This window comes from Pteropus vampyrus, unplaced genomic scaffold (assembly GCF_000151845.1).
Source record: "Pteropus vampyrus isolate Shadow unplaced genomic scaffold, Pvam_2.0 Scaffold321, whole genome shotgun sequence".
Classification (NCBI taxonomy): domain Eukaryota; kingdom Metazoa; phylum Chordata; class Mammalia; order Chiroptera; family Pteropodidae; genus Pteropus; species Pteropus vampyrus.
This window is the reverse complement of record NW_011889102.1, coordinates 227289-254801: the sequence shown is the minus strand read 5'-3', so window position 1 is coordinate 254801 and position 27513 is coordinate 227289. Positions and strand designations below refer to the sequence as shown.

The window sequence follows — 27513 nt, the reverse complement described above, 5'->3', positions numbered from 1 at the left end:
TTCCCCATTTTTAATAGTACCTCCCTCATAGTGTTGTTGGAAAATTCAATGAGTTGATATACAAAAACTTCTTAGAAGAGTGTCTGGCATGCAGTAAACACAGCATTAGGCTTTATTATATCGATTTATTATCTTGTCAAATTGCCTTCAAAGAGGTTAATTTATATTTCCACTATAATGTCTTATTTCCCTCACCCTCACCAACGTTGCATATTTCCAACTTTATGAACTTTGTCAATCTGATAGGTGAAAGGGGTATTTTACAGTGATTTTAATTTTTCATATAATAAATTCAATTGATGAATTCAGTGACATTCTCAGTCCTATTCCTACTGAACCTCCTTGCAGCATTTGACATTCGAAGCCTAGATTAGGGTGTCCCCTCCTCCTTGGCAAGTCTCTATTGCCTCCTTGACTACTGCAGTGTACTTCTTTGGTCCTCCTCCTAATTCTGACTGGTCTTTTACTGGTTCTTCTCTCTCCTCCCCTCCTGCCTTGGCTCTCAAGACCTTCTCAACATGGCTTCACCTACTTTTCTGACACTATTTTTATCCTTATTTCTGACCTTATTTTCTTCTAAATACATCCTCTACTTGTTCTCTGAACTCTTTTATATGCTTTCTTGCCTCTGTTTTCACTGAAATTCCATCACTTCTAGGGTTAACATAAAATACAGGATAGCTATTAAATATGAATTTTAGAAAAACAATTGTTTTTAGTGTTTTTATTATATGAAAACCAAAATTTAACTGGGCATCTTATTTTATTTGCTAAGTCTGGCAACTCTACCCCCAGTACTTTGTACCCCTAATGCAGTTAATTTCTGTCTTATATCATTGTTACTTGTGTTCATACAAGAATGAAAGCCTTGACCAGGCAAGGGCTGGGTGTTTCCTTTCTTTGTAAAGGAATGTATGGCAAAAGTGATCTGTATGTTATGCTGAGTTCTCCAAAGGAAATAGGAAAGTTGAGAAATCCAGTTCTGTCATCGAACAAACTTAATCTTGGTCTGTTGTTTTGGCAGCATTTAATGTAGAAATGTAGTCAGGGTCATAACTCAGCATTAAACTTCAGTTGAAAGAGTAAGATTGAGTAGCTTTGCCTAATATTTACTAAACAGCTTTATTGATATAACTTATACTGTAAAACTCACCTGTTTTAAGTGTACAATGATTTTTAGTAAATTTACAGCACAACTGTCACCGCAATCCAGTTTTGCTCCTAGTCTGTTTGCAATCAGTCCCAGCCTGTTGCCACCCCAGCCCCAGATCCGCCTAATGAATGTATTTTAGAGTCGAGTTGACCTTACAGATCCCAGTTGTCTTAAAAGGAACCCAGGACTGCACTCCCAATGAATATAAATATGGGGCACATGCACAGGTTTTATCAGTGTGCCAACTATGTCCAGCCTAGGTCCGTTTGTGAGGAATTCCTTCTTTCACTCACTGAGCAAAACACCGTTAGCTGACCTATGTGTTTATTATCTAAATGAGGCAAAAGCAGTAAGCAGGTGCTTCTACACGTGGCATGCGGGCATCTGCGTTAGACGTGAGCACAACCATGTGCCAGGGCGTGATGACTAATGTGTATCCAAGACAGAGGACCAGTCGATGTCGTGTGCGGCTGCGCAGCTTCGCCGGTGCCTAGAAACTAGTAACTGAAACTCCCTGCTCGAGATCTGTCAGTTCTGCTGTTGAGGCGCCGCCGTCTCGGACCTGAGCGTCCACCCGTGACACCCAGCGAACCCAGGCCTGGTAGGTTAATCCCAAACCCCTAGTTTTCCCCACCCGTAGCTCATAAGGAGTACCAACATCGCCAGGCCACGCTCCAGAACCTCCAGGGAAGGGGCCCTGTCCCTTAGCCACACCCCGCAGTTTGTTAGGCCGCGTCTCCTTGGTCGGTGAAGGGCTTAGTCCCTCCCCTTCGAGGTAACGTCAGTAGCCACGTACCACGTTTCTACGTGTCTCGAGCCTAAAAGCGGAAGTTACGCCAGGGACTCGCGAGCGGAGCGATGGACCTGAAAGAATATAGGCCGCTTGAGGAAAGTAGGCGAGAAGACGGCATTGGAAGGCGCCGGAAGTGGTCTTGCTGAGGCGGGGTGGGAAAGGGGTTGGCCACCCAGTTCACTTGGCTACAGCTGGCCCTCCGGTTAGGGCACGCTTTTGCTCCTCTCCGAGAGCCTGGCCCAGTCTGTCCGCTTCGGTCAATATGGATTTCAGGGAAATTCTCATGTTAGCTTCCAAAGGACAAGGAGTCAACAATGTACCGGTAAGTAGCCGCTGGGGCACCTCTGTAAGAGATCCTAATCTGCAAGTTCGCAGTGTATATCGGGTGGAACTTCCACGCATCCGCCTTTCGTCTCTGCGAGAGGAAAGACCTGAACACCTTTATTTCCTTTTCGTGGGCATGTACTTCTGGGAACTCGGCGCGAAGAGAGAGGCTTGAGACGCGAGGCGGGAGCCTTCCTGCGGGCGGATTTTGCCAGCTCAGTTATCCCTGCAAAAAGGACTTTGCGGTTTGCGTGTTTTAGAGTTGTGTGAGAGCTAGTGAGTGGAGTCGTGCCTGGCACACAGTGGAATCTAGCGCTAGTAGTTTCTGGCTTCGGCATAAACTTCTGCCCAAAGCTTGGGGAGAAAGCATGTATGTTCCGAGTTCAGGAGTTTTAGAAACTTGATAGCCTTTTGGCTGATTTCCCTCGGATTTTCAGGTCAAACATTTGGTGATTTCCCCAACAAGTTCTCTTGATATATGACCCCACTCACTTAGGGAACGAGGTGATTAAATCATCGCCTCTCAAGGATCATCTTTTGTATTGGGGAGAGAAATTGAGCGGATTCCACGAAATCTTTGGCGAACAGCATGGGTGAGCTAGCTTCGGCTTTCGTTGACTTGTGGTCTTCTAGATTTGCCTTTGTTTGAAATCTAGGTCCCGTTTGCTCAGTAATGTGTGCCAATTCGCTTATATTCGCGGAGCGGTGTAAGACTTAAAATCGAAATTCTGAAGTGATGGAGAGTGCCTGATTTGTGAGGCTCTAGCTGTTTTGCATTAACTAGTCATTTCTGGATCCTCAGATGGTACCCACAATGTATCGGTAAACCGATACATTGTGTTGTGATACCTGCGGTTTGAGCACTGAGATGTAGAACTGAAACAGCTCTCTGTTAAAGTCATTCAACTGGAATTTAGTGAGCTCTCACTGTGCTCTGCATTTCTTATAATTTTGTATATTGCAGTTATTTTTTTCTCTTTCGTTCTTTTCTGTCTTCTGATGCTGACCCCTTTTATCCTTTTGACAACATTGATCTAAAGATAGTAAAATAACTGGTAAATAAAACATATCTATCAGCTTATTATCTATCTATCCATCTCCAGCTGAAGTTCTTTTAATAGTCATCCTGTAAGCCATGAGTCATAGGCTCTGCAGGTTGGAGTTCTGGGCTTAAACCTTTGAAACCTGGAACAACAGAATTACTTCCTGCACCTTTAAATTTCCTAGACAAGTCAATATTGGATCTGGTAATATTGGATCTTCCTAATAGGCCCATATTTCATTCTAGATCTTTCTGAGTTTCAGCGGAGGTCAAAATAGATGTTAATACTAGCTTTAATGCCCAGGAATATTCTGCGAAAGAATCAGAACCAAGTTAGTCATTTCTATTCTAAAAACCAATAAATAGCTGCTAGGACAAAAGCAGATATTCCTAGAACAGAAGCAGATTTCAAAATAGTGTGTATTTTAGAATATATACATAATCTATTGATTTATCTGTGGTTGGAATTACAAAGATTGGAAGCAGAAATAAAAACAGGTAAATTGGTGAGGTTATTTAAAATTTAATAGATGAATATAGACATATATGTTATGAAAGTGTGCTTTTCCCTGCCCACTCCCAACCCCCCAAAAGCTAATAAGCCTAGAAGTTTGATTTAGTTACCAGCATTATAATCCTTACCTTTTTCATCAGGTGAAAGTATGTCACCAAAGAAACTGTTGAGGAATACAGCAAGACCACAGTTAAATTTAATTCATGATCTTGCTTTAACTTGATTCATCAAATTGTTCTAAGTTATATTCTTTATCAGCTCAAAGTAAAGCCTTTTAGAGTACACTGTCAGTGCAGACAATCTATACAAGACACAGGAAAAATGCTTTCTTTCTGCAGGATTCCTCTGCCCTTTAGGTGGACTGGGGAAAGAGACACATTCGTAAAAAATATATATTTTTTAAAATTTTTGGACACTTGCAAAACATAGAATGTTAACACGTATCTATATGCTCACACCCCATATTTAACATATATTAACATTTACCATATTCATATTTTTTAAAAGAAATAAAGCCTAAATGATAAGGCTGAAGAATTTCCCAGCCCTCATTTCCTTTTTTTTTTTTAAATTATGAAGTGTAACATCCGGAACAGTGTAATACAGATTATTATAAAACAAGTATCCTTGTGTAAACCACCATCCAAGTCAAGAAACATTTCAAACTACATAAACACACCCCGCTTTACACAAATTTTATTGATTGATTGATGGTTTGAGAACCACAGAGGCTTTGCAGTAATTGACAGTTATAGCTCTATTCCTCTCCAGTGCATGGTTCATTTTTCCCTGTTAGCCATCTTCTCCCCAACCTTACATTTGGATCCTATCAGCTGATATTTATATTTCAGTGTTAAGAATTCCAAGTCAGACCTTTGTTACAGAAAGGAAATGCTGCTAGCGTTGATTAGACTAAAATCCAAGGGAGGCTAAAATCTAAAACACTCTTTGCAGGGCTTTATTTTAAGAGGTGTCTTTTGTACCTGGCTTGAGAAGCAATGAACATTTCCCTATTGGGACATCTTTCTTTTATGTTGTTTCTTTTTAAGAATATTAGTTATTTTTTATAATGTTTTAGTTAAAACAAAGAAAGGATTGCATCATGCCTAGAAATATTAGGCACAGCTATCATTTCCCAGTGGAAAACTGAATACAGGATAACAGCTGATCAAGGTGATGCAACCAGTCATTGTCATTAGCTCTGTATATATTTAAAGGAGAAAAGATATTTTTGGTAACCTTGCACTTAAGATTTTTCTCCCTGCCTTCCTCTGGCAAAAACAAAGTGGTTGTCTTGTTTTGATAGAATAGTAGAGCTCAGAATATGGATTTTTCTAGGTTTCAAATAGTTATAATTGATGGCTTATAGTGTATGAGATAAGTTACATGGTTTTTCTCATAGGCTGTGAAAATCATCCCAGATAAGATAACTGTAGCTCTGGGGTGACACTCAAAAAAGTAAAATAAGACTTCTTGTGGTATCAGATAGATAAGGACTTTAGGGGCCTATAGTCCCTTAAAAAGAATATAGGTACTGAAAATGAAGCCCAGGGACTTTAACTGAGATGGCAATTTCATATGTCTTCAGGGGCCAGATAAATAAAATAAATTCTTGAAGTAAAATTTAAAATATATAATAAGCCACCCTGAACAAGCCCGATATCTGATCTCGGAAGCTAAGCAGGGTTGGGCCTGGTTAGTAGTTGGATGGGAGACCACCTAGGAAGACCAGGTGCTATAGACGTAAAAAATAAAAAATAAGGGATTGTAAACTGACAAGGTCTTTGCAGTCTGTGAGATCAACCAAGGATTACCTCACCTAAAAAAATAAATAAAAATAAAATAAATAAAATATATAATAAAATGAAGTAGATATAAAATGATAGGTGCCAAACTCCATGTATTCAAAAGAAGCCTACTGTTTGTTACAGTACTTATATTTCCTTTTAAAAAACAGTATAGGCCAATAAAAAATATCTGCAGATAGTTACTTCGTAACCCTTGATCATTAATCGATTATAACTGGATTGCTCCCCACTCTTGGAGCTGACTTTTCCAGTGCCTGGTGCAGCTTTAGATTTCTAGCCTAGAGCAGCACTTCTCAATCAGTGTTTTAGGGAAAGGGTCTTTTGAATATTACTGCCCCCACAGAGATTTGGTCATTTCTCTTCCCTATGGTTACCTAATGTCTTTCTGAATAATAATAGCAACAGCAATTAACATCTATAGTGCTTACTCAGTGCCAGACACTGTTCTAAGCACTTTAAATAAATTAATCACCATAATGACCATATAAGGAAGTTTGTTTTACAAATGAAGAAAGTGAGGCCTAGAGTGAAGAAACTTGACCAGAGTCACACAGCTAATAAATGGCAGAGCAGAGAATCTAATCCAGACAGACTGGCTCCACAGTACTTGCTCTTAATCATGACATTTTATTGAATGAAGAAAATGTATTAGATATGGGATGGTGAGGAAGGTTGTCATCTGTACAGCCTGAACCACTGAACCCATCCAGCTGCCTGTCTCTAACTCCAGCCTAATATAGCCTTAGGCAATAACCCTGTTGGTTTTTTGATGACACTTCTCAGAGTACTATAAAGTCTGTTGGGAGAGAAATTTAAAGGCCAAACCAACAACGTTTGAAACTAGTGCATAGAGAGAGATTTCTGGCCTGTCAGGGAGAGTGCCAGCATGGTAAACAGAAATAGAGTCTGAGGCTAGATAAGATAGAAAGTTCAGTGGCGGACCTGTTTGAAGTAATGGCACTGTCCAGAAGGCAGGTGGAAATTAGGGAATGGCATTTAAGATTGAGGTTAGAACTAGAGATGAAAATGTTGGAATTAAATTAGAAATGAGGCATGTAATGGGAACATTTTTGGACCTCAGTCAGACCTAGATTATAATTCAGACTCTGCTACATACTGAGTGACAGCCAGTAAATACACAGTTGTCCTTTTGGGACCATTTTTAACACAGAGGTTGGACTAGAGGCTCTGAATAACTGTCTGATATTACATTTTATAATCAGATATATTTTAAACACAATACTAGTAAATTTTACATTTAACCCAATAGAAATCCTGAATAGCAAGCTTTTTGGTGGTTTTATTTTCACCCTCTTGGCTAACTAGCTAATAAGCAAGCCTAATGTAAACCATTGGTTTTCCAGGCCTGCATTCATTCCCTGATTATGATGTTTTGAGAAGATTTTAGAAATTGTGTGATTATTAAATTTAAGACTATATTCTTTGACTATTCCTATCTCCTAATTCTAACCAATAATATGTCTGTAATGTATATAAAACTGTCAAGAAATTTATATTTTCTACAATTTCAACCATGTGTTATCTCCTCAGTAAAGAACAGCTTTCAAGAAGAAATTGTTGATTACAACATATTTGGTGAACAAATATTTTCACACTGAAAGCTCCTTATTAATCTGACCGTGACAGTATAGTCTGAATGCAAGGAACACAGGTGTTTTAAAGTGACTTAACATCTTGTAGGTCTGTTGGCTTCAGAATTGCAAATCTGGGCAAAATCTCTGATACTGTATTTAAATGCCATAAGATTCACTGTTGTGGATCATTCATTGGGATCTAGCAGAATGAGTTGGCTTGCACTATAATAAATTGGATACACTTAGGATGAAAGAAACTCTTGTCCAGCTGCTTTTCATGACGCTGAAACAATGAAGCAGCCCGGTGCCTTGAATCAGATTCAGAATTGGTGGGTGTATCTTGATGTGCTGCTGCTAGAGCTAAATGTGACCATCTGATGCAGGGGGAAGTGCCAAATAGTTCTTCTGCCTTATTAAATAGAATATAATGTAATCCCAGCCTTAAGCTTTCTTCAACATTTTTATTGAGATATAATTCACATACCATAAAACTTCACCCATTTAATATGTACAACTCATTGTTTTTTAGTATATTCACAGAATCGTGCAACCATCATCAGTATTGATTCCAGAACATTTTCATCATCCTCAAAAATAATCCTTTACCTTTAAGCAGTCATTCCCCATTCTCTTCTACTCTCAGCCCCTGACAACTACTAATCTACTTTCTGTCTCTATGGATTTGCCAATTCTAGACATTTCATATAAGTAAAATTATATACCCACTGAAGCATTACATAGTATTAAGTATCATAAAATAAAGTAAAATGTATAAGCTGCAGATAAATGATTCTATAGGTAAGTGATTATATAAAATATGTGACTTTTTATTTTGAAAATCTTCATTGTTAATTTTTACTCGACTCTGATATTAAATTTGAAAATAGATACCTTCAAAGGCCAAGAGAATATCTTTTGGAAAACACTCTATAAGTAGGTTCCTAACATCCTTGACCTGAAAAATTATTTGGCTTAACTAAGAGATAATTTCCATGACCATTAAATGTTTCGGCAAGGGTGTCATTTTAATTATTTTTGGAGTAAAAACAATATACCTAGAACTTTAAAAATGACAATTATGTAAGTAAAGTTAAATAGAAGTAATGTAATTTTTATTCTGTTGTCAGTGTTGACTTTTCTAATAACATATAAAGTACGTTGTATGTTTTCCTCAAGTGAAAACTTTTAAAGAAAAAAACGAAATCATACAACATGTGGCTGTGATGGTCCGTTTTATGCTAGCTTTTGGAATTCTTTTCTGAGTAAATCTGAATTCCTGAACACCCCACTCCCTTCTTTCTTCCTTGTGGTGTGCCTTTCCTGTGTTTATATTCCTGAGTCAGTGTTTCCTGAAATGCAGTACATATAGCTCTGGCTCAACCCTGATTTTAGGTGATACACAACTACTTTTATTCTAATAGTTGTATTTTTAAAATTGTTACATATTTTGATGTGATTTGGAAAAATATTACTAGCCTTTCAAGCCAGTCCTTTCATCGATAATATTTCTTGAGGTAAACCTGTAATAGTAAGTCATGGTGTTAGGTCTATGTATTTTCTTAAAATTAATAAATAATAATACAGGTGGTATGCTAAAAGAGGAAAAGTCATAAAAGTGGTATGTGACAGCTGAAGCTTAGTAAATACTGTGTTAAACTGTGCCCACTGACATTGTTTTTCCTTTAGGTGCCTTTATTCAGTCAAGGGTAGCTTTTCTATTCATTTAATTCCATTACCTATCCCTTGAAGTCCTGGATTAGGAAGAAAGATGTTTATCTTGAAATGAAGTTAAGAAGTATTCACTGCTGTAATATCTAGATAACAAACCAATCCTATTTTAAATTATCAACATTAACGTATATATTGGCGTTTTTCTGTGGGAAACACTGTATAAGCTTTCATTTGGCAGGTGACTATGGACTATAAAGTTGGCAGGGACAGGAAAATCTTAAATCTTAGCAAGAAAAATCTACTCTTTCTCTTCTTACAAATCTACATGATGGGGTGGAGTGAGTGTGTATCTCTGTTTATGAATCTATGTATGTCTTGTGCAACTTGAATCATACTCGATGGCCCTTCCATTATGAAAAAGTGAGCTTCTTGCAGTTAAGGTCTATGTTTGTGATTCTTATAAACTGGGACAATTTTGTATATCTAGTTAGGTAAGCAATATGCTTTCTACTCAGTCTCCCATTACCTCTCCTTTTCTCCTTTAATTATTGGGCTTCAATCCACTGTGAAAAAGGGTCTACAACTGAATTTACAAAGATACGGATTTTTTAAAGGATCTCATTGTGACTCAGCCAAGGGGGACTGGAAAAGGACTCTGGATGCTCTCTTATGATTTCTCTGTGTCAGGGATGTGTCAGTTCTCAGCATTGCTATCATGCAGGATTTTCAGGTTGGATTAAGGCCTGCTTCCTTGGCCAGCTGCTTCATTGGTAGACTAACTTGGCTGGAACTTCCAGCCTTTTTCAGGATGCCTCGTGTTTAGCAGACGTATGGTAAGAAATGGATTCTTCGACTTTCCTCTAGGAATTTCATACACATTTGGGGAATCACTTTTTGGTTCCTAAAGTAGCTCAGTTTGTTTTCAGAGGTTTTTTGTTTGTTTGTTTGTTTTTAACTAGCACTGCAACAGTCAGGGAATAACACTGTCATTTCCCTAATAAGACAAAAGAGAAAGGACACGTTAAAAAATCTTACTTCCTACCTCATAAATTTAATACGGGATGATCCTAGAGATGATCATCCCAGTCTGAGTTATTCACTCTATAAATCATACTTCTTTAATGATACTTAGGAAATGGAAATGTTTGTCCTTTTATAGTTCAAATTAACTATTCTAGTTTTAGTCATTTCCCTATGCAGTTACATAAAAAGTAAACCTCAGAGAAATACCACCTGTGCCAAGATAATGTTAGCACTTTTTAGGTGATATGTAAACCCATCTAAAAGAGTTTATGTGATGAATTAATATTTAATGAACATAAGAGCTGCAGTTAAAGGTTACAGAGAATTGGGCCCTTCTTGCTGCTTAGAGTTCTTTGAAATGCTTTTTAGCTATGGTTTGTCACCAGCCTTTTCCTATGGTCAGAGTAAAATCTCAGTAATCAAAATGACCTATGTAGCCATGAGCCTCTACTAGAAAGTCATCTGGAGTGGGGTACTCAGGAAAGAACATAGTTGTGAGTAGTAATTTTTTTCTGCTTGTTTGAGAAGTTGAACTTTGAAATGCTTAGTTCTGTAGAAGGCTGGTTTAATTTTTTATTTTTCAGAATTTTAAAACCATCTGTTGTCTAAGTGATTTTTTTTTTAGCCCCAGGTCCAGGTATTTTGGGGAGGTGGGGGGGATAACTTGAAAATTGTGTTTCTCTGAATTTTTTATTTATGCATTATTTGATATGTTACAGAAAAACTCTGTACATAAAAATAGTTACTTATAACCATATTTAACCTGAAATTTTATGGCTGAGCTTTAATGTGGGTTATGTGGTCTCTTAATTATTCAGAATAGATTTTTTAGTCAGCATTTAAAACTCTCTATTGCTTGGCACAGTGCCTTACATGTAATAGACAATATATTTTTTAAGTGGAATTGCTTATAACTTTTACTGTTTTTTTTTTTTTTTTTTTTTTAAAGAAAAGGTATAGTTTGGCAGTTGGGCCTCCCAAAAAAGACCCCAAAGTTAAGGGTGTCCAATCAGCAGCCGTACAAGCTTTTCTCAGAAGAAAAGAAGAGGAGCTCAGACAAAAAGGTGTGTATCTATAGCCTTATTCTCAATTTTAAAGTCTTCCATCTTCACAACTAGCTATACTTAACCAGTAGATGTTTTTAATAACACAACGGGCTAATGGATTTGTTGCATATGTGTCTGAGTCAACTGTATTTATAATATTACTTATGTTCTTGTGTTGATCATTTGTATGTTGTTATCTTTTATTCCCTCTTAAAAGCTTTTTGGAGATAGTGACCATATCTTCTAATTGGCCATAATAAGGTCCCCAATAAGAACTCCATTCTTTGACCTTTGATCTGAATCTGCTTCTAGCCTATTTTGTATTTTGACTTTTTTTTATTAAGAGTTCTATCTAAATGGTTAAAAAAGAGGCAGTTTTTGAAAATCAGTAAACTCAAGTAGTAGTTTTACTTCATGTAAATGATGAGGAAACTGATTCAATAAGTTTAAGTATTCATTGATTGATAATAACAGCTGCTAGGTGGGTATTAATGTTCCCTTAACTTGACATATGTATTTGGTTATGAATTATTTTCTATATTTAAAGCTAAAAGCCAAGTCTCTCACTTGCTTAGTCATATAGAAAGACTCATATGTGACCCACTCATTATGTTAAGGTGACTCAATTGATATTTGTTCAGATACTTCATTTGATTCCTAGATATCTTCAAACTGTATTGTTTCAAACTAAATATTGCTTATCTTTTAGTGATCTACTGATTTCAGAAGAACATACGGTTATCTTGATACCTTGAAATATGTTCTTGTTTTGTCTCTTTAGCCTTAGAGGAGAAAAGGAGAAAAGAAGAACTAGTGAAAAAGCGAATTGAACTAAAACATGACAAGAAAGCAAGAGCTATGGCCAAAAGGACAAAGGATAATTTCCATGGTTACAATGGGATTCCTATTGAGGAAAAGTCAAAGAAGAGACAGGGAATGGAAAGCCACACTAGTCAGGGAACAGACCAAGAGTACGAGATGGAAGAAGAGGATGAATTCTTTGAATACAATCAGGCAGCATCAGAGCAGGAGTATGAGGAAGAGCAAGAACCTCCCAAAGTTGAAAGCAAACCAAAGGTCCCCCTTAAAAGTGCCCCACCACTCATGAACTTCACTGATCTCCTCAGGCTGGCTGAGAAAAAGCAGTACGAACCAGTAGAAATTAAGGTAGTGAAGAAAACAGAACAGCGGCCTATGACTGCTGAAGAACTTAGGGAGCGAGAATTTCTTGAACGAAAGCATAGGAAAAAGAAACCTGAGACAGATGCAAGACTACCTCCAACCAAAAAAGTACCCTGTCAGAAAGAAAGTGTGGGCACAAAACTTAGCAAAGTTTCTGGGGACAAGCATTCTTCTAAGGGTACTCCCTTTCCTCACGCTGAGAAGAAATTCAAACCCAGCATACCTAATGAGAAACACTTAGGTTTGTTTTCATCCAAATCTGTGCCAGGAGAGAGGACCAAAGTAGGATCTGGCAATTGCTCCCAACCCTCGCTACGTGAGGGCCGTGACAGACCTGTTTTCAATGGGGCTGGAAAGACCCACTCAAGTACCTATTCACCAAGTGTCCCAAAGACTTCTGCTAAAGGGACTCAGAAATCTGCTACTGAGCATAAACCTAAAAAATCTCCTTCTCACCCTAGCCATTCCAGGCCTGGGTCCATGATCACCTCTCATAATAAGGCTAAGTGTCCAGGTGTCAGGCAACCAGGCAGCAGCTCCAGCTCAGCCCCTGGGCGGCCCAGCACAGGGACCGCTCAGCCTACAGTTGGTTCTAGTCCCATGCCCAGGCGCCAAAATGGCAACTCCAGCTCAGGGCCTCAGCGGTTAGTCAGTGGGAGTAAGAGGCCAGCCAGTGACTTAAATCCTTCTGGACGGACAGTCAGCAGTACCCATGGCCCTGGACGACCTGCAAGCAGCTCAAGTGGCCCTGGGCGACCCATCAGTGGCTCAGGTGGTTCTGGGAGATTAATGGGCAGCTCTGGTGGCCCTGGGCGGCCTACGAACAGTCCACATGATGTTCGACGACCAGTGAGTGGCTCATGCCCCCTTGGGCGGTCAGTCAGTGGCCCTGGGCGATCAGTAAGTGGATCAGTTTCAGCTGGACGGACTGTCAGTAGTTCAGCCCCTGGAAGACCAGTGAGCAGCTTGGGACCTGGGCGAACAGTTAGTAGCTCAGGTCCCCCGCTGAAGCCCAAGTGCACTGTTGTCTCTGAAACAATTTCTTCCAAGAATATCATTAGCCGGTCCAGCAGTGGACAGATGAATGGAATGAAGCCTCCCTTATCTGGCTACAGGTCTTCCCAAGGTAAAATTGCCCCTTATCCTGAGTATTTATTTGTCACTAGAAGTTGGTAAATATGTTTTATATGACCAGAGATCCTGTAACCCTCTTTGTGCTGTTTAATGTGCTCTTATATTGATTGAATCTTGACGTTTTGTCCTGTGCCTGAGAGTTTTAGTGATCATGGCTTGGAAAAATCTTCAGAAAGAGACTTATCTAGGGCCACTGTGTTTAGCCCTGAAATGTCTCCAAGTTTAATAAACTTAGCTATGTGATTTGGAAGACAGGGTGAGTGTATATGCCATATATGGTTCAATGAATGAATTCATCTTTACCTTTTCATGAAGACTTGAGAGACCTGTCTTCAAGGATTGGAGTGTATTTGTAAGCAGGAAGTCTTTTGGTGCACTATTTATTCATCAAATATTTGTTAAGTACCCACTATGTGCCAGGAACTGTTTTAGACTGCCCTTGTATTTTTCTACTCCTTATAATAGGCAATATCAAGGTCCTATCTAGCTAGTAGTCCTTTAGGAATCTACTGTTCCAAGGTATGGGATCATTGGTAGCACGTACTAGGTGCTAGGTCATAGTTTCTTCACGGTAATAAACATTTGGTAAAGCACTTGTCAGCTGCTATGGAGAATAAAATAAAAAAAAAAAAAAAAAAACGACAGAGACACAGGATAATTAAATGAAGCATATGAACAAAGCATTCAAAAAAAAAAAAAAAAAAAAAAGACAAGATTCCATGCTTTTAACTTCTAATTCAGCTAGAAGATTGGTTCTCAACCAACAATGATTTTGCTCCCCAGTGAACATTTGGCAATATCCGGATACATTTTTAATTGACACACCTGGGGACAGGGGATGCTACTGGCATCTAGTAGATAGAGGCCAGGAATGCTACTGTTATCCTGCTATGCATGGGCCAGCCTTCTCACAGCAAAACCTTTCTGGGCCAAAATGTCAGTAGTGCTGACGTCGAGAAAGAAGCTCTGAGCTAATGAGACAAACCATGTATATTAAAAACTTTAGAAGAACAAAAGGAGTGTCTTCGAAACCAGAAAGCAGTTATTCTCAGACACTGGTCTATTGATCAGTGCCTATCTTTTGCAAAAATTTTAATAAATCTTTTGATAAAATGATAATGTGAGTTTTTTCTAAAGTCAGACTTTACTCAGTTTTAACAATTATCCATAATTCCGAGAATCTTTCCCGTTTCATTGGACTTCAAAAAATTTAATGAAATTATGATGATAATTGATGGTTGGTTGTTACCTTTGGTGCCTTTGTGCAATTAAGTTAGTGACCCTATAGCTATTTGTAATTGTTTGTTTTTTTGTGTTTTTTAAGAGATTTTGCCCGTCTCTTAAATCTAGAAGAATGGGAACTACTAAGCTAGAAAATGTAACAGACACTTCTAGTAAGCCCTAAGATATACAGGAATTCTGATCTGTTCCTTGTTGATACCGGGAAGCAGCAGGGACGATGTAGTAATGACTCCATGCTTTGTGCCAGCTTGCTGGCTCTGGCTTTTGAGAATGCCATCTTAATGAGTTCTCAGAATCTCAGTTTACGTAGAACTTTGCTGGGACTGTTTTAAGTGTTATTCTGTTATAAATGATGGCTTTTCTATTCCTAGGTCCTCAAAGGCTTCCCTTCCCTAGTGGTTACAAAAGGCAGCGAGAATATGAAGAGGAGGAAGATGATGAATATGACTCTGAAATGGAAGATTTTATCGAAGATGAAGGAGAACCTCAGGAAGAAATATCTAAGCACATTCGAGAAATCTTTGGCTATGACCGAAAAAAGTAAGGCTAAAGAAGTTTTAGATATACTTTTTGTTTTGAAAAATTTATGCTAAAGGAAAAAGTAGAGGCATTGAATACTATTCTTAGGAATCCTTGCACAATTGTTTAGATTTAATCCTTTGGCACTTAATATTTAAGTATTATTTGTGTAGTTCCTTGCATGAGGGTCAAAAAAACATTCCTTTTTAAACTGTTGTCTTTATTAAGATGTATATTTAATGAGAGTGAAGCAGCTTGGTGTAGTAAAAATAGCTTCGAAATCAGAAAGCCATCCACAGAGCTATGTTGAAAGCTGATCTTACATCTGCTTTTCTTTAAAAAGCTTTGCTACTCAAAAGTATGGTCCTTGGAGAGCAGTATGGGACCAACGCATTGGCATCACCTGGGAGCTTGTTAGAAATGCAGGCTCTCAGGCTCCATCTCAGATCTACTGAATCCAAATTGGCTTTGTAAGGTTCCCAGGTGATTTATGTGCATGTTACAGTTTGAAGCACTGGTATAGAGGAAATATCAGAGTTTAAATGGAAGTTCCACCACTTACTAGCTGGGTAAACTTGAGTAAATTATTTTTAAAATGACATTTGGAAGGATTAAATTAGGTAGTATATATAGGACAGAAAGGCTTTATTATGGTTCTGTCAATCAACAATTGCTACCTCCTTTGAAGCCATAGATATGAGAAAAGGTCTTTTTTAAGAAAGACTAAACTAAGAACTGGATTAATCAAATCTAAAAATCTAATCATTAGCTAGCTATATGTTCTTGGTCAAGCTATTATTAACCTGTCTGCTTCAGTCTCCTGTTCTAGTCCTTCCCTACCTCAGGATGGTCATGAAGTTCAAATAAAATTTATACAAAATAATGTTTACATATTGCGTTTTCAGGATTTTAATATAAACATCACATAAATGGAGGTGAGTGAGCATTGTTGGTTGGCACCTTCATCAGCATTATATTCAAGAATAGTTGCCTTCTGGGAGTAATAAGGGTTCATTTGGTTTCACTTCAGAAATCCACTTCTACCCATCCTCTCCCTCAACCCCATCCCAACCCCCTGCCAAGTAAGATGGAGTAATACTAAATGTGTGATTTAGTTATAGAGATGTTGATTTTTAAAAAAGGAAGATGTAATTCCTTTAGAAAATTGAAAATGTGTTTGTTTGTTTTTTTTAACAACTTTGATTTCCTCTTTTCAGATACAAAGATGAAAGTGATTATGCCTTACGTTACATGGAGAGTAGTTGGAAAGAGCAGCAGAAGGAAGAAGCAAAAAGGTAAGCACAAAACAATACATGGTGTTGACATGTCCTAAAAATTCTGTTGCTGTTTTGGTTGTATCATTGGGAGCAGGGGCTTTGGGCTATACAGTTGTCAATTCCAATCCTGCTTACTTGCTGTAGGGCTTTAGACAAATTCCTTAGCCTTTTTGTCTTGCTTTATTTTAAAGTGAAAATATTCCATTTTTACTGACTGAGGGGTATTGTGAGGATTAAGATAATGTGAACAGGTTGCCTCTAGTGCAGTGCTTCACCCATGCAGGCCCACAATCCAGTTGTAGCATGTTGTCTTGCTTTTCTTTCTCCATCCTTAATTACCTTTCCACGTGAGACACATCTGTGTCTTGCTAACTTGTGCCACTGCTGGCCTAGGGACCTAATGAGGAATGTTAAATTCCCTCTGATTCCTGTTTGGCTACCTGATAGAAAACTAATGATAATTTCTTGGGTAGAGATTGTTTTGTTTATAGCATTAACTTGGTGAAATAATTGACCTCAATTTCAAACCAAATCTTAAATCTTTTTCTCCCCCTTACCTTCTCTTCTTGTAACTAGATAAAATATCAAACTGAAGTATTGGAAGCTAAGCAGGGTCGGGCCTGGTTAGTACTTGGATGGGAGACCACCTAGGAAGATCAGGTGCTTTGGCGTAAAAATTAAAAAATAAGGGATTGTAAATTGACAAGGTCCTTGCAATCTGTGAGGTCAACCAAGGGTTGCCTCACCTAAAAAATAAAGCATTGAGAAGGGACAAGCATAGAATATTATTTTATTTTTGAATACATTTCTTATTCTTTATTTTTAAAAGCCATTGAAATCATTTTTATTTTATTACTTTAATGGAAATATTAAGGCATTTGTGTTGAGGTTGTATATGAGGTCTTTTTTCCACTATAATTTGAGTCAGCAGCAGTGGTTCCTGGTAAAAAATATTCCTGCTAGTCTGTTTTCAGTGATAAAGCCTTGAGGCATTTTGAGTACATCAACACATTCCACCTGAGCTGTTAGAATTTCTTGTTTTTTAAAGTGATAATTTCATGTGTATTGACAAATACCTTTTTTTTTTTTTGACAGTTTAAGACTAGGTATGCAAGAGGACTTAGAAGAAATGAGACGTGAAGAAGAAGAAATGAAACGTCGAAAGACCAAGAAGCCGAAGAGGCGTTAGCTGATGTTTTCATTTATTTTTGTGAAATTCTGGAAACACTCTGCTGCCAGGAAGTCCTGCCTTCAGACGGAAAAAGCCCCCCATTTATACTTGGGTCCTCAAGGAGAAGGAATGCATACTGTGTATTATGAGCATAAAGTATTTTTAAATACTTTCCAGGGTGGAATTTCTAATGCAGATGATACAATGCCCAGTGGGTGCTCTTATGAAGCTAACTGTTCACAGGTGCCAGTCTTCATCCTGATGAGCTATGCACTCTAATGTGGGGCTGTTCACCAGTCAGCCAGTCTTTTGTTGTTCCTTTGCTATTTGAAAAAAGGAAAAAAATTGCCTCTTGTCTTCCATGCTTCTGCTGATGCGTGAGTAGGGCAATGGCCAGCCCCCAATCAAACCTATTTTGTCTTTTATGAGGAACCTGGCCCTTCCATGAATGTTGCCAGCAATAAAGTGACCTGTCCTAATCTATATGTTTGTATGGAGAACTCGAAAATGTAGAGTAGGCTTTATAATTATCATATGGATGTCATCTCTGTGACTTTGAAAAAGTAGAATAAATTATATTGTATTCTGCATTATTCATGGATTGGATGCTGAGCACTTATTCACTAATGTAGATGACAAGGCAATTAACAAAAAATTTTCCAAGTTAAAATATAAGTTATGCCCTTTAGTGTAAGAATATTCTTTTCCAAGTTTTCCTTTCAGATTTACTGTAAAATAGACAATGTCACTGTGCTGATTTTTATCTAAAAATTCATTTTTATATTGAAGAAAAAAATATTTTATTCAAACATTAGAGTCAGAAGAGTAGTAGTTTAAAAAGTAAGCAGGTGACATGTGAAGTTCTCCCTCCTCTCATCCCTCTCCCCCCTTATAAAGATATTTTGGAATCCAAGGTGCCCTTGTACCTCTTGATGTTAATGACTTTGCATTTTTTATCTTAAAATTCCTTAGCAATTAATGGCAAAAACCAAAAACTAAATTCATGTGCATCAAGAGCACCACTTTCTCTTTTTTCCCATATTGCACTTTTATTTCAAACTATGCACTGTGAAGACATTTTTTTCACCAGGTGGAAAAGGATGTTCCCTGTTACTGGTGTTTTACCGAGCTGTGGAACTTCTTTCATTCTCACCTTTCTTCAAGTCATATCTATAGACTTGCTATCTCTTAAGCCTCAAGTCCAAGCAATTCTAATCAGGCTGAGTTAGGTTCTGGCTGGAAAGAAGCCAAGTTTCGAGGAAAGTCAGCAACAGAAAATGAGTTATGATGGTAGAGATCATTTGTCTTTGATTCTAAATGTGAGAGTAAGGGACAGTTGGGACATAAGTTGTAGAACAGTTCTACAATAAACATTGTGCTTACCTTAAGCCAGCGGTCCCCAACCTTTTTAGCACCAGGGACTAGTGCTCCTATGAGAATCTAATGTCTGATCTGAGGTGGAGCTGAGGTGGTGATGCTAGGGCTGAGGCGCGGCTGCAAATACAGATGAAGCTTCACTTGCTGGCCCGCCACTCATGTCCTGCTGTGCAGCCGGGTTCCTAACAGGCCACGGACTGGTACCAGTCTGTGGCCCAGGGTTGGGGACCCCTGCCTTAAGCCATTGGATGGTGGGGATTAGGAAGTAGGAAAGGTTGTCCTACAAAGAATCCTTACTTTTCAACAGGTCTGAAACTTGCTTTTGGGCATTCCTTTTTATCCATAAAGCTTTATTCAAGTTTGGGTATTACAGATTACCATTATTAGCCTCCCTTAATGGGATGACCATATGGCCCAGTCCCTTAAGACTCTAACTCATATTGAATTGAGTTTTTTAAACTTTGAAAGTGCAAGGATTTAATTTTGAATTTGAATCCTATGGTGTCTTCATCACTAGAGATAACACTCATGCGCCATGTAGAACTGTTATACTGATGGCAGAAAAATCCTATTAACTGCCTCTCAAATACCTTCATTGAAATTGATTTAAGGGTAGTGTGATGTTCCATGTAATAAAACAGGTTTGGAACATTATTTCTTTTGCTGTCACTTATGTGCTTCCCCCCGACCTTTCAGGTTTTTTTTCTTGTTTTCAATACAGACTCTTTGAAATCTATAATTACAATCAAGTGCCACAACTGAAATATTGTCACAACTGAAATATTTTCTGGTGGCTTAAATTTACTAGCACTTTAATCAATGATATTGTGCAGTTATTTGTGCAGAAAGGCACCATTGTGCTAGACGAAAGTTCCAGAACTTGGTAAGAGTCATATTGTGTCCTGATGTGTCATTCCCTTCTGAGTGCATTTCTTGTATAATATAGACATTGATTTTAGTATTCTTCATTATAAAAGGGCACTACTGTCGCTCATTAAAGTTCTGAGTAAGTCTATCTTGGCCTTGTTTCCCCATCCTCTTCCATTTTGTTTCTGCAATTCCTGAACACTCTTTAAAAAAAGCTCACAAACTTCTAAGAAATTGGAATAGGCTGTTATTTTATCAAGGTTTACAAATTAAGTGCTTGATTTTTCATGTATCCTCTACTGTTTTGATTTTCAGATTTTATTGATTCAATATTTGAAGATGTGCCTTTTATTAGGTAATGTTAATTCACGAATGTAGTAATGTTATTTCACAATTGTAATGTTACATGATCATGGGTGTGGCATTCTCTAACAGATGATGTGAAAGGAAAGTAGTTTTCATAAAACTCATGGCTCTGATTGCACAGTCTCACTTGCTTTTGATGTTGCTATGTCAACGCAAGGGGCACTTTCTCTTAAGGCTACGTTCAGAACTTGTCTTTGTATTTTCTCTAAACTGTAAATGCAATTATGTCCATTTGGAGGCCAGGGTACCACATGTCACAGGCAGCCTTACATGTGTGCCGTGAGAAGGTTCAAAGACTGTTAAGAAAGTCTATGGGAACTCGAAATTTCATTTTTTTAATGTAACCCCCAAGATTTTCTCTAAGAAATAAATCACTGTTTTGTATTTTGTAACTTAAAAGCAGCTATTAGTACATTTCTGAGATATAGCAGGAGACCAAAACATGTTTGGAAAGATAATAAATATATAAAGAGAGACTGTTTGGTTTATTTTCAATGTACTGAATATATTAATATTAGACTATTTATTTTGTGAGTGGACGTGATGAAATAAATATTAAGGTGTTTAGTGTATGATTAAGAGTGGGATATAGATTTCTTTGGAGTTATTAAATCCATCATGTCTTTTACATACTGGACAAATCAAGTTTAAAAAAAACATTTACATAGATTAGCTTGTAAATCTGGTGCTGTTGACCTGCAAGAGAATCTACTTTTGCATATACAGGTGAAAGTTTTGCAATTTATGTATAAAAAATTGTAGGCATTAAAAATATTTTATTGATATTTTCACTGGTTTGAATTTATTTGCCAAAATTCATATTCCTCATTTCCTCACCCTGAACATTTTTCCAGCTAGAAACCCCAGTAGATTTCATCAGACTTCAGAGGTGGGGTTTGCCTCCTTACACACAGGCCTCTGTTCTCTCTCATACATTCATGTTTCCTCAGCTCCTATCACTGATACCTCGTCTTTCCCCACCCCCACCAGCTTAGAGAAGACTTCCAAGTTAGAACTGTTTGGACATACTCAGAACTGGAGGCCAGAAGAACTGGGTATATACTTCCTCTTATCAAGAAAAGTAGCTTCTAAACCCCTGTAATCAAAAGCACCTGAGATGGCTGAGATGAATCCTTTATATATATAGGCACAGCCCTCAGCCAGAGAATATAGGCACTTCATGGAATGTGTCGAGTCTAGGTATAAGTATCATAAAAAATGCTAGTATCCTAGATTGAGGAATTACTAAAAAAGTTTTGCTTATGGGTTTTAATTTACTTTTCTTTCCATAAAAAATAAAAAGGGTAATCCACTTCAGTGCATAGAGCCACTTAAAAATAGTTTATCAAATGTGTACCAAGTAGCCATCAACGAAATGTCTTCGTAACTAAAAGATCTGCTGGTAAGGGTGCACTTCTGAACAATGGAACTGTATCAGTCACCTCAAGCAGCCACAGAATGGGAACAGTTCCATATAGTTTATTTTTTAAAGTACTGTATTTATTCTTGTTATATTTGTCCCTCCCTCTCCCCGTTTAGGGTCAGGAAGCTCCAACCCACTAGAGGGCTTATTACAAATAATCTAGGGCTCAGACACCCACATTAATTGCGTGGATCTTATACTTAGATTCCATCCTTGGTGTCATAAACCCAAACTGCATCATATTGAAGACTGAGCAGTTATCTTTTGTTTCTATACATGTTCCCTGTATCAGCAACAGTCACTGCTAAAAGAAGCAGGCAATTTCTTGGTTACTTAGATGAGAGACGTTTAGACCAAGCAGCAGCCAAAATCTTAGATATCCTAATCTCTTGTTTGACCCTTTTTCTTGCCACATAAAAGCATGCCAAGAAGGGGGCCTGGAACTAATCTTGACTGCAACCCAGAGTTTTGTGGCTTAGTAAGGTACTTAAGCCTCTCAACTTCACTTTTGCCATTTTGTAAAACAAGGCTGGCATCCAACTTCAGAAGGTCATTGTAAGGATTAAAATAATGTATAATTTAGTATCTGGCACCCAATGTAAAAATGAGGTCCTTTCTCTACACGGTATAACCTTTGGGTTCTTAATAATAGCTATGAAAGGCCACAGAGAAATGCCTCCAAAGAATAGGCTTAAAGTTGCTCCAGCCCTTTTAACATTTTTTTCAACCCTGGACCCAGGAAAAACATGACTTTGGAAATAGGTCTAAAGAGCTCTTGAGAATTTCTATCCTTAAGGACACAGAATAAAGGACAAATTGAACTGGATATCTTAGTCTTAATAGCAGTCTTAGGGACTATGAAATGGGGGAAGGGGGACCCGAACACTCCCATCCACTCTGACTACCTAGCCCCTTCCATCTATGTTTCAAGCTAACAGAATGCCAAGTCTTCATCTTAAAAAGTGCAATAAATTTTTACATAAAATGTGACAAAATAATGTGCAATTACTTTATGCGAAACCATCAACAGGAACTGTTCAACTGGTCAGGTGAGCTTCAGAGCTGCATTACTTCACCAGGATCATCTTTGCTTATTTCCAGCGGGGTCTGAAGGGGAAAAAGTATGTCAGGTGGGTGGTGGTCTTGTTTAGTGTTTGCTAGGTGTGAGGCTAAGGTAATTGCCCTCCTTGCCAAGGCAGGCAGGGATAGCTGTGTCCAATTCTGTCACCTAATGCCTCCAATCCCAGTTGCCAGAGGGGCTTAGCAGGATGGGAGCTGACAAGAGGCAGAGAAAGGACAAATATCCAAGGTCCAACACAAGAGAGGAAAGAGACATCTGCCACTAGAACCATTTTACAGGTCAGTGTTTACTTGATGAGGGAGAGAAGTGTGGGTTGCTGGTGTGCTTTGCTTTAAGAAATGGTATTGAAGGCTGAGCATACAAAATGTCCCATGAATATAAGATGAGGTCACCCATGTCACACAGCTTTGAGAAATCTTTATCTCTACACCTCCAGTTTATTTGAAAGAAACTGAAGAACTTAAAAAGAATAGACTCTTAGGAAAATAGGTATAAAAAAATCACATGAAAGAGGAAACTCTCCCAACTCTAAGTAGACAGTATACAATAACAGAAGTAGGTAAGCTACAGAACTTTTTAATAAAGAAAAGTATTTGTTTCTAAAGTTACTAGAGTTAGATTTTGATGCTTAGTTCATTTATCTGGGGGAATACATTTCAAAGTAGGAACAGAGAACAAAGCTGAAGGCACACTTACCCCTCCTGGGGGATACTTATATCCCTTCCACATTGTTCCTGCAATGAGAAGCATCCATAAGACGACAATCATTGCGGGCTTCTTGCTCAGCTGCTGATGTGTTCAGGGGGAAATGGGTGGTCTGGAAGGTGTTTTTTATTCTCTGAGTCCTGGGAACTGGGCCGTCTTCATTCAAGACCAGATGGTGGATGGCCCAGCATGACAGCTCCTGGCTGAGGAGCTTTGTGGTCTAGTCTGAACTGAACTGGCTCACCACGGCCATTTGGAGGGGCAGAGCTCAGAAACCAATTGTGACATCAGCTCCTGTGACCTTGGGGACCAGTCAGAGTGAGTAGCTACAAAATGGTTGGCCAGGATGGGGTTAAAGAAGGGCCCTGTTCTGTGCTGACTATATGGTTGAGATTTAATTGGCATCATTCTTTATTAACACATCACCTATCAAAATTTGACTATTGGCTTCATGCAATCAGATGCAAAACACATTTCTAGGTAAAACACAAAACAAAATATACCCTGGATTAATTGGGAGGATTAACTGGCTAGATATGCTATGAGCAATCACTATATATACTACTGTTAGGTTATTCAAAGAAAAATCTTGCATTTTGCAAAAGAGCACAGTTACACCTTCATCATGCAAGGTAAGCCTCCTCATAACTTCCCTGAGAAAATAAGGAAGATGGACTATTATGCTCATTCCATAGCTGGAGAAACTGAGGCACAGAATAGTTTCAGTGGATTGGTCAGAATCCCAGTGCAGCAATGGCTCAGCTAAACATATGCCCAGTGCCTCCATCCACATCCTCGCCCCTACACTGGTCTGTGTTGCACCAACATTCAGAAATTCTAGGGTAGATGGAGAAGAAAAAGAACAACCATCATGCCTTGCTCTCAGTGTACGTGGGGCTGGGATTTGATTCCCCTGCCTTCCAGAGTAGCTTCCCAGAAAAACCTGCTCCTGTAATTGGCATATGACTAAGACTCTCAGAGTTAAGTTTCTTTAACTATGGGAACATACATCTTTGAAAAAAACAGGTCTGAATGAAATGGGATGGGATGTGAGAAACCCAGGAGATGGTTTGCCAAAAAGATACCACTATTAATGGTTGCTATAGCAGAGTGGTCTAGTGGAATAAGTGTAAGAGGCTATAAAGTACAGAGATCTATGCTCGCATCCCAGCTTCACAAACAAGTTGGTCTGTGTGGCCTTGGCTAAACAATTGAGGTCATTACCACCAGTAAATCTTTGGTTCATTATTTTGCTTAGTTGTTAAGTTAGCATTTACAAAATGCTAATTGTCGAGCTTTGCATTAAATTCTTTATATGAATTCCCAAATGGAATCCTCACAAAAATAGTAGAATACTGAGATATCTCCATTGTTATACAGATGAAGAAACTGAACTTCAGAGAGATTAAACTTTTCCAAGGTCACATAGCTAGTAAGTTGCAAAGTTAGAATTTAAACTTAAATTCACATTAACTCCAGTTTCAAGATCTGCCAAAAAGGGTGTTAGAGATGTTGGTCCAATTTACTGTAGAGTTTGTGAGGAGAAAATAAGTTAATGGGAATAGTCTTTGAAAAGAATACCTATGAGGTGTGGCTATTAAATCTTTGAACATTGGCCTGCTGCCCTTCACAATTTTCCCAAAATTCTCTTTCCCTACCATCTACCTCCAATCATTTCTCCTTCCATAGTTTTATCTTCCAGAGGAAAATAAACTCTTCAATGAGATTTCAGGGTGCTATCGAATTCTCTGGAAAGGGAGGAATCCAGCCCAATAGACTTGACCACCACTCACAGCTGCAGATCTTCATCCAAAGCCAGGCTCCTCCGTCGTGCCTTGCTTTCCTGAACAAGCCACCTCTCCTTCCACCTCAGAGTTGGAGGCTGAGTCAGAAAGAAATTTAAAGGCAGACATAGCTCTACTCGTTGGTCCAGTAGGTAACTGCCTCTGTATGTGACTGGAAGGGCTGCTGAAATGTCCTACCTAAGGCACACCTTCCCTTTCCTACTAGCAACCACTAATTCACTTGGCCTGAAATTCAGAAGTCAGGTATTATCTCCAGTGGACCCCTTATAAATCCCATGCTTTGAAATAAGTGACATTATGTACCTGAGGGTGGGAGGTACTTAAAGATGTCCCAATGGGGTGAGAAGTAGCCTAGGAAACTAACTTTGTTCCCATCACACTCTGACCTCTAATTAGCGGTGAGACCTCAACTATCTTTCCCATTTGGTCAGAAACCCCAACTGGGAAGATCAGCCAGAGCCAAGCCTGACTGATTACCAGGGATTTACAGGCAAGGTCATTACTTACCATGAACTCTGGAAATGTGCCCATGTAACATGCAAGTCCAACAAAAAGCATCCAGCCAAGCACAATCATGATAAAACAATTTCTAAGACACAATTACACAGTGACTCTTCACCAAAATCTTGGCAAAGGAGTATGCTCATGAAACCCTCAGTTGGTAGCGGTCTCGCATGTCAGTTCCAGTCCTTAGCTCCAAGGGATCCACAACTCCCTAGCAGAGAAGTTGGAGTCTAGTAGGGCATTGTGACATCATTGGTTACATGGTCCATACAACATATCAGATCATGTCACTCTGTTCAAAACCCTCCAGTGGCTTCCTCTTTCAGGGTAAAAGCCTGACGAAGAGAAAAGCAGCCCCTGACACTGGAACTGGTCTGACCCTGTTAGGTCTCAGTATTATTAGCTGACCTGGCACTCAGAGCAAGGCTATGTTATCTGTTGGATATAACAATCTCACAGAACACCAAAATCAGACTTGGTCACTCAGACCATTACAGAATGAGACAAAACAAGCCCGTTTCATAATTCTGTGCAAGGAAACAAAAACAAGGTCACTGTACAACCCACAAAATATCAAACATCCTCTTTACTGAGTGACTGCTGCTTCTTTACCAATTGCAGCTTTATCCCTGCTCTAGTCTGCCCATCTTATGGATATTTATTGAGATAACAAATCGTACAATTGTCCCTGCTTTCTGACAGCACCCAATCCAAAGTGAAACTCTGCTTCCTTAAATCCTCCCCCAAATCACCCAAAGCCTAATCCTAAATAGGTTCTTTGCAACACTCTCTTGCTGACATTTCTTAGTGGTTCTCTACAGTATCTGCTCCTTCACAGCAAGGAGCAATCAATCCAACTTGTTTAAATGTGGGGGTATTCCTGCTGGTCTCTGGCCTCTGGCTAGAGGGCACTGACAAACCAGAGTCATAGCTGTCTACAAAGCCCCCACAGTGGTTCTCAGACTTTATCACCCAGGCTTCTTAAAACAGATTGCTCCACCCCACCCCAAGAGTTTGATTCTATAAGTCTGAGGTGGGGGTTTTAGAATCTGTATTTCTAACAAGTTCCAGGTGATGCTGAGGCTACAAGTCTGGGGACCGTACTGCCTTAAATTACCTGTGGCTTCCTTTTATTTCAAATTTACTCTACTTCTGCATCCTCATTTCTTACTTCATTCTACTCCAGCTACACTGGCCTCCTTGCTGTCTTGAGCCTCCCCATACTCATGCCTGTACTAGGATTTTGCTTTGAATGGCTTCTACAAAAAAAAAATGCTTACTCTCTCACTTCTCGAGGAGACCTATCCTAATTTCCGTACCCTGCCTTTTAAAACTGTATTCCCATAACATTTAATCACCTTCTAACATGCAGTCTAATTTACTTGTTTATTATATTTATTGTTTTGCTCTCTTCCTACTAATAAAAGAATGACAGCCTTAGGACAGCTGACATTTTTGTTTATTTTGTTTGCTTCTGTATTCTCAGATCTCGAAAAATATCTAGCAAATAGTCCATGCTCAACAAAAGTTTGCTGAATGAAATGCTCCTTCCAGCTTTTCACTTTCTTCTCCAGTCACGGCATTCTTGCCTTTGGCTCTTCCTATTAATGCAATCACCCTCCTGCTAGCCCAGACTCTTGACAGTTAAATTATCCAGCTCCTGCGAGTTTTTAGGACCAACAGGCTTAGGCCAGGAATACAAAGCAGGTAAGTAACTCACAAGTCAAGGAGGCCAAACAAAGCATTTATCTCTTAGCTTTTCTTCTCCAGATGACCTCCACCAACCTACTTCCTCTCTTGTTTTCAAACTTCTTCTCACCTGACTTTTTCCTCTCTTCACCACCAACATGGTTATGGTAAACCCTCCCCCGATGCTGCACCACCCTTGCGA

At 38.7% G+C, this 27513-nt stretch overlaps 1 protein-coding gene and 1 long non-coding RNA gene across 3 annotated transcripts; one reads left to right on the top strand and one right to left on the bottom strand.

Annotated features, from left to right (window-relative positions):
• Positions 1-1608: 1608 nt before the first annotated feature.
• SPTY2D1 (SPT2 chromatin protein domain containing 1) lies at positions 1609-20889 on the top strand. 2 transcript variants are annotated; one of them, XM_023521885.1, is made up of 6 exons: positions 1609-1754; positions 10873-10987; positions 11751-13277; positions 14899-15067; positions 16264-16341; positions 17419-20889. In XM_023521885.1, the coding sequence occupies exons 3-6, from the start codon at positions 11828-11830 to the stop codon at positions 17510-17512; spliced, it is 1791 nt and encodes a 596-aa protein (XP_023377653.1). In that variant the 5' UTR covers positions 1609-1754; positions 10873-10987; positions 11751-11827; the 3' UTR covers positions 17513-20889. The 2 variants fall into 2 exon arrangements, with proteins under 2 accessions (XP_023377653.1, XP_011376060.1); XM_011377758.2 differs by lacking the exon at positions 1609-1754 and adding an exon at positions 1984-2268.
• A 1625-nt stretch (positions 20890-22514) lies between these two features.
• Positions 22515-27406, bottom strand: LOC105303907. Its single transcript, XR_896944.2, has 4 exons — positions 25626-27406; positions 25107-25195; positions 23305-23342; positions 22515-22634 (listed from the first exon to the last, which is right to left on the bottom strand). It is a non-coding gene; the product is annotated as an uncharacterized LOC105303907 (long non-coding RNA).
• Between the last annotated feature and the right edge of the window lie 107 nt (positions 27407-27513).

Coding starts and splice junctions, on each gene's coding strand:
- SPTY2D1 (XM_011377758.2), top strand. CDS start 2,209: ATGGATTTCAGGGAAATTCTCATGTTAGCTTCCAAAGGACAAGGAGTC. Junction 15,068..16,263: donor TTTGGCTATGACCGAAAAAA/GTAAGGCTAAAG, acceptor TCCTCTTTTCAG/ATACAAAGATGAAAGTGATT. Junction 16,342..17,418: donor CAGAAGGAAGAAGCAAAAAG/GTAAGCACAAAA, acceptor TTTTTTTGACAG/TTTAAGACTAGGTATGCAAG.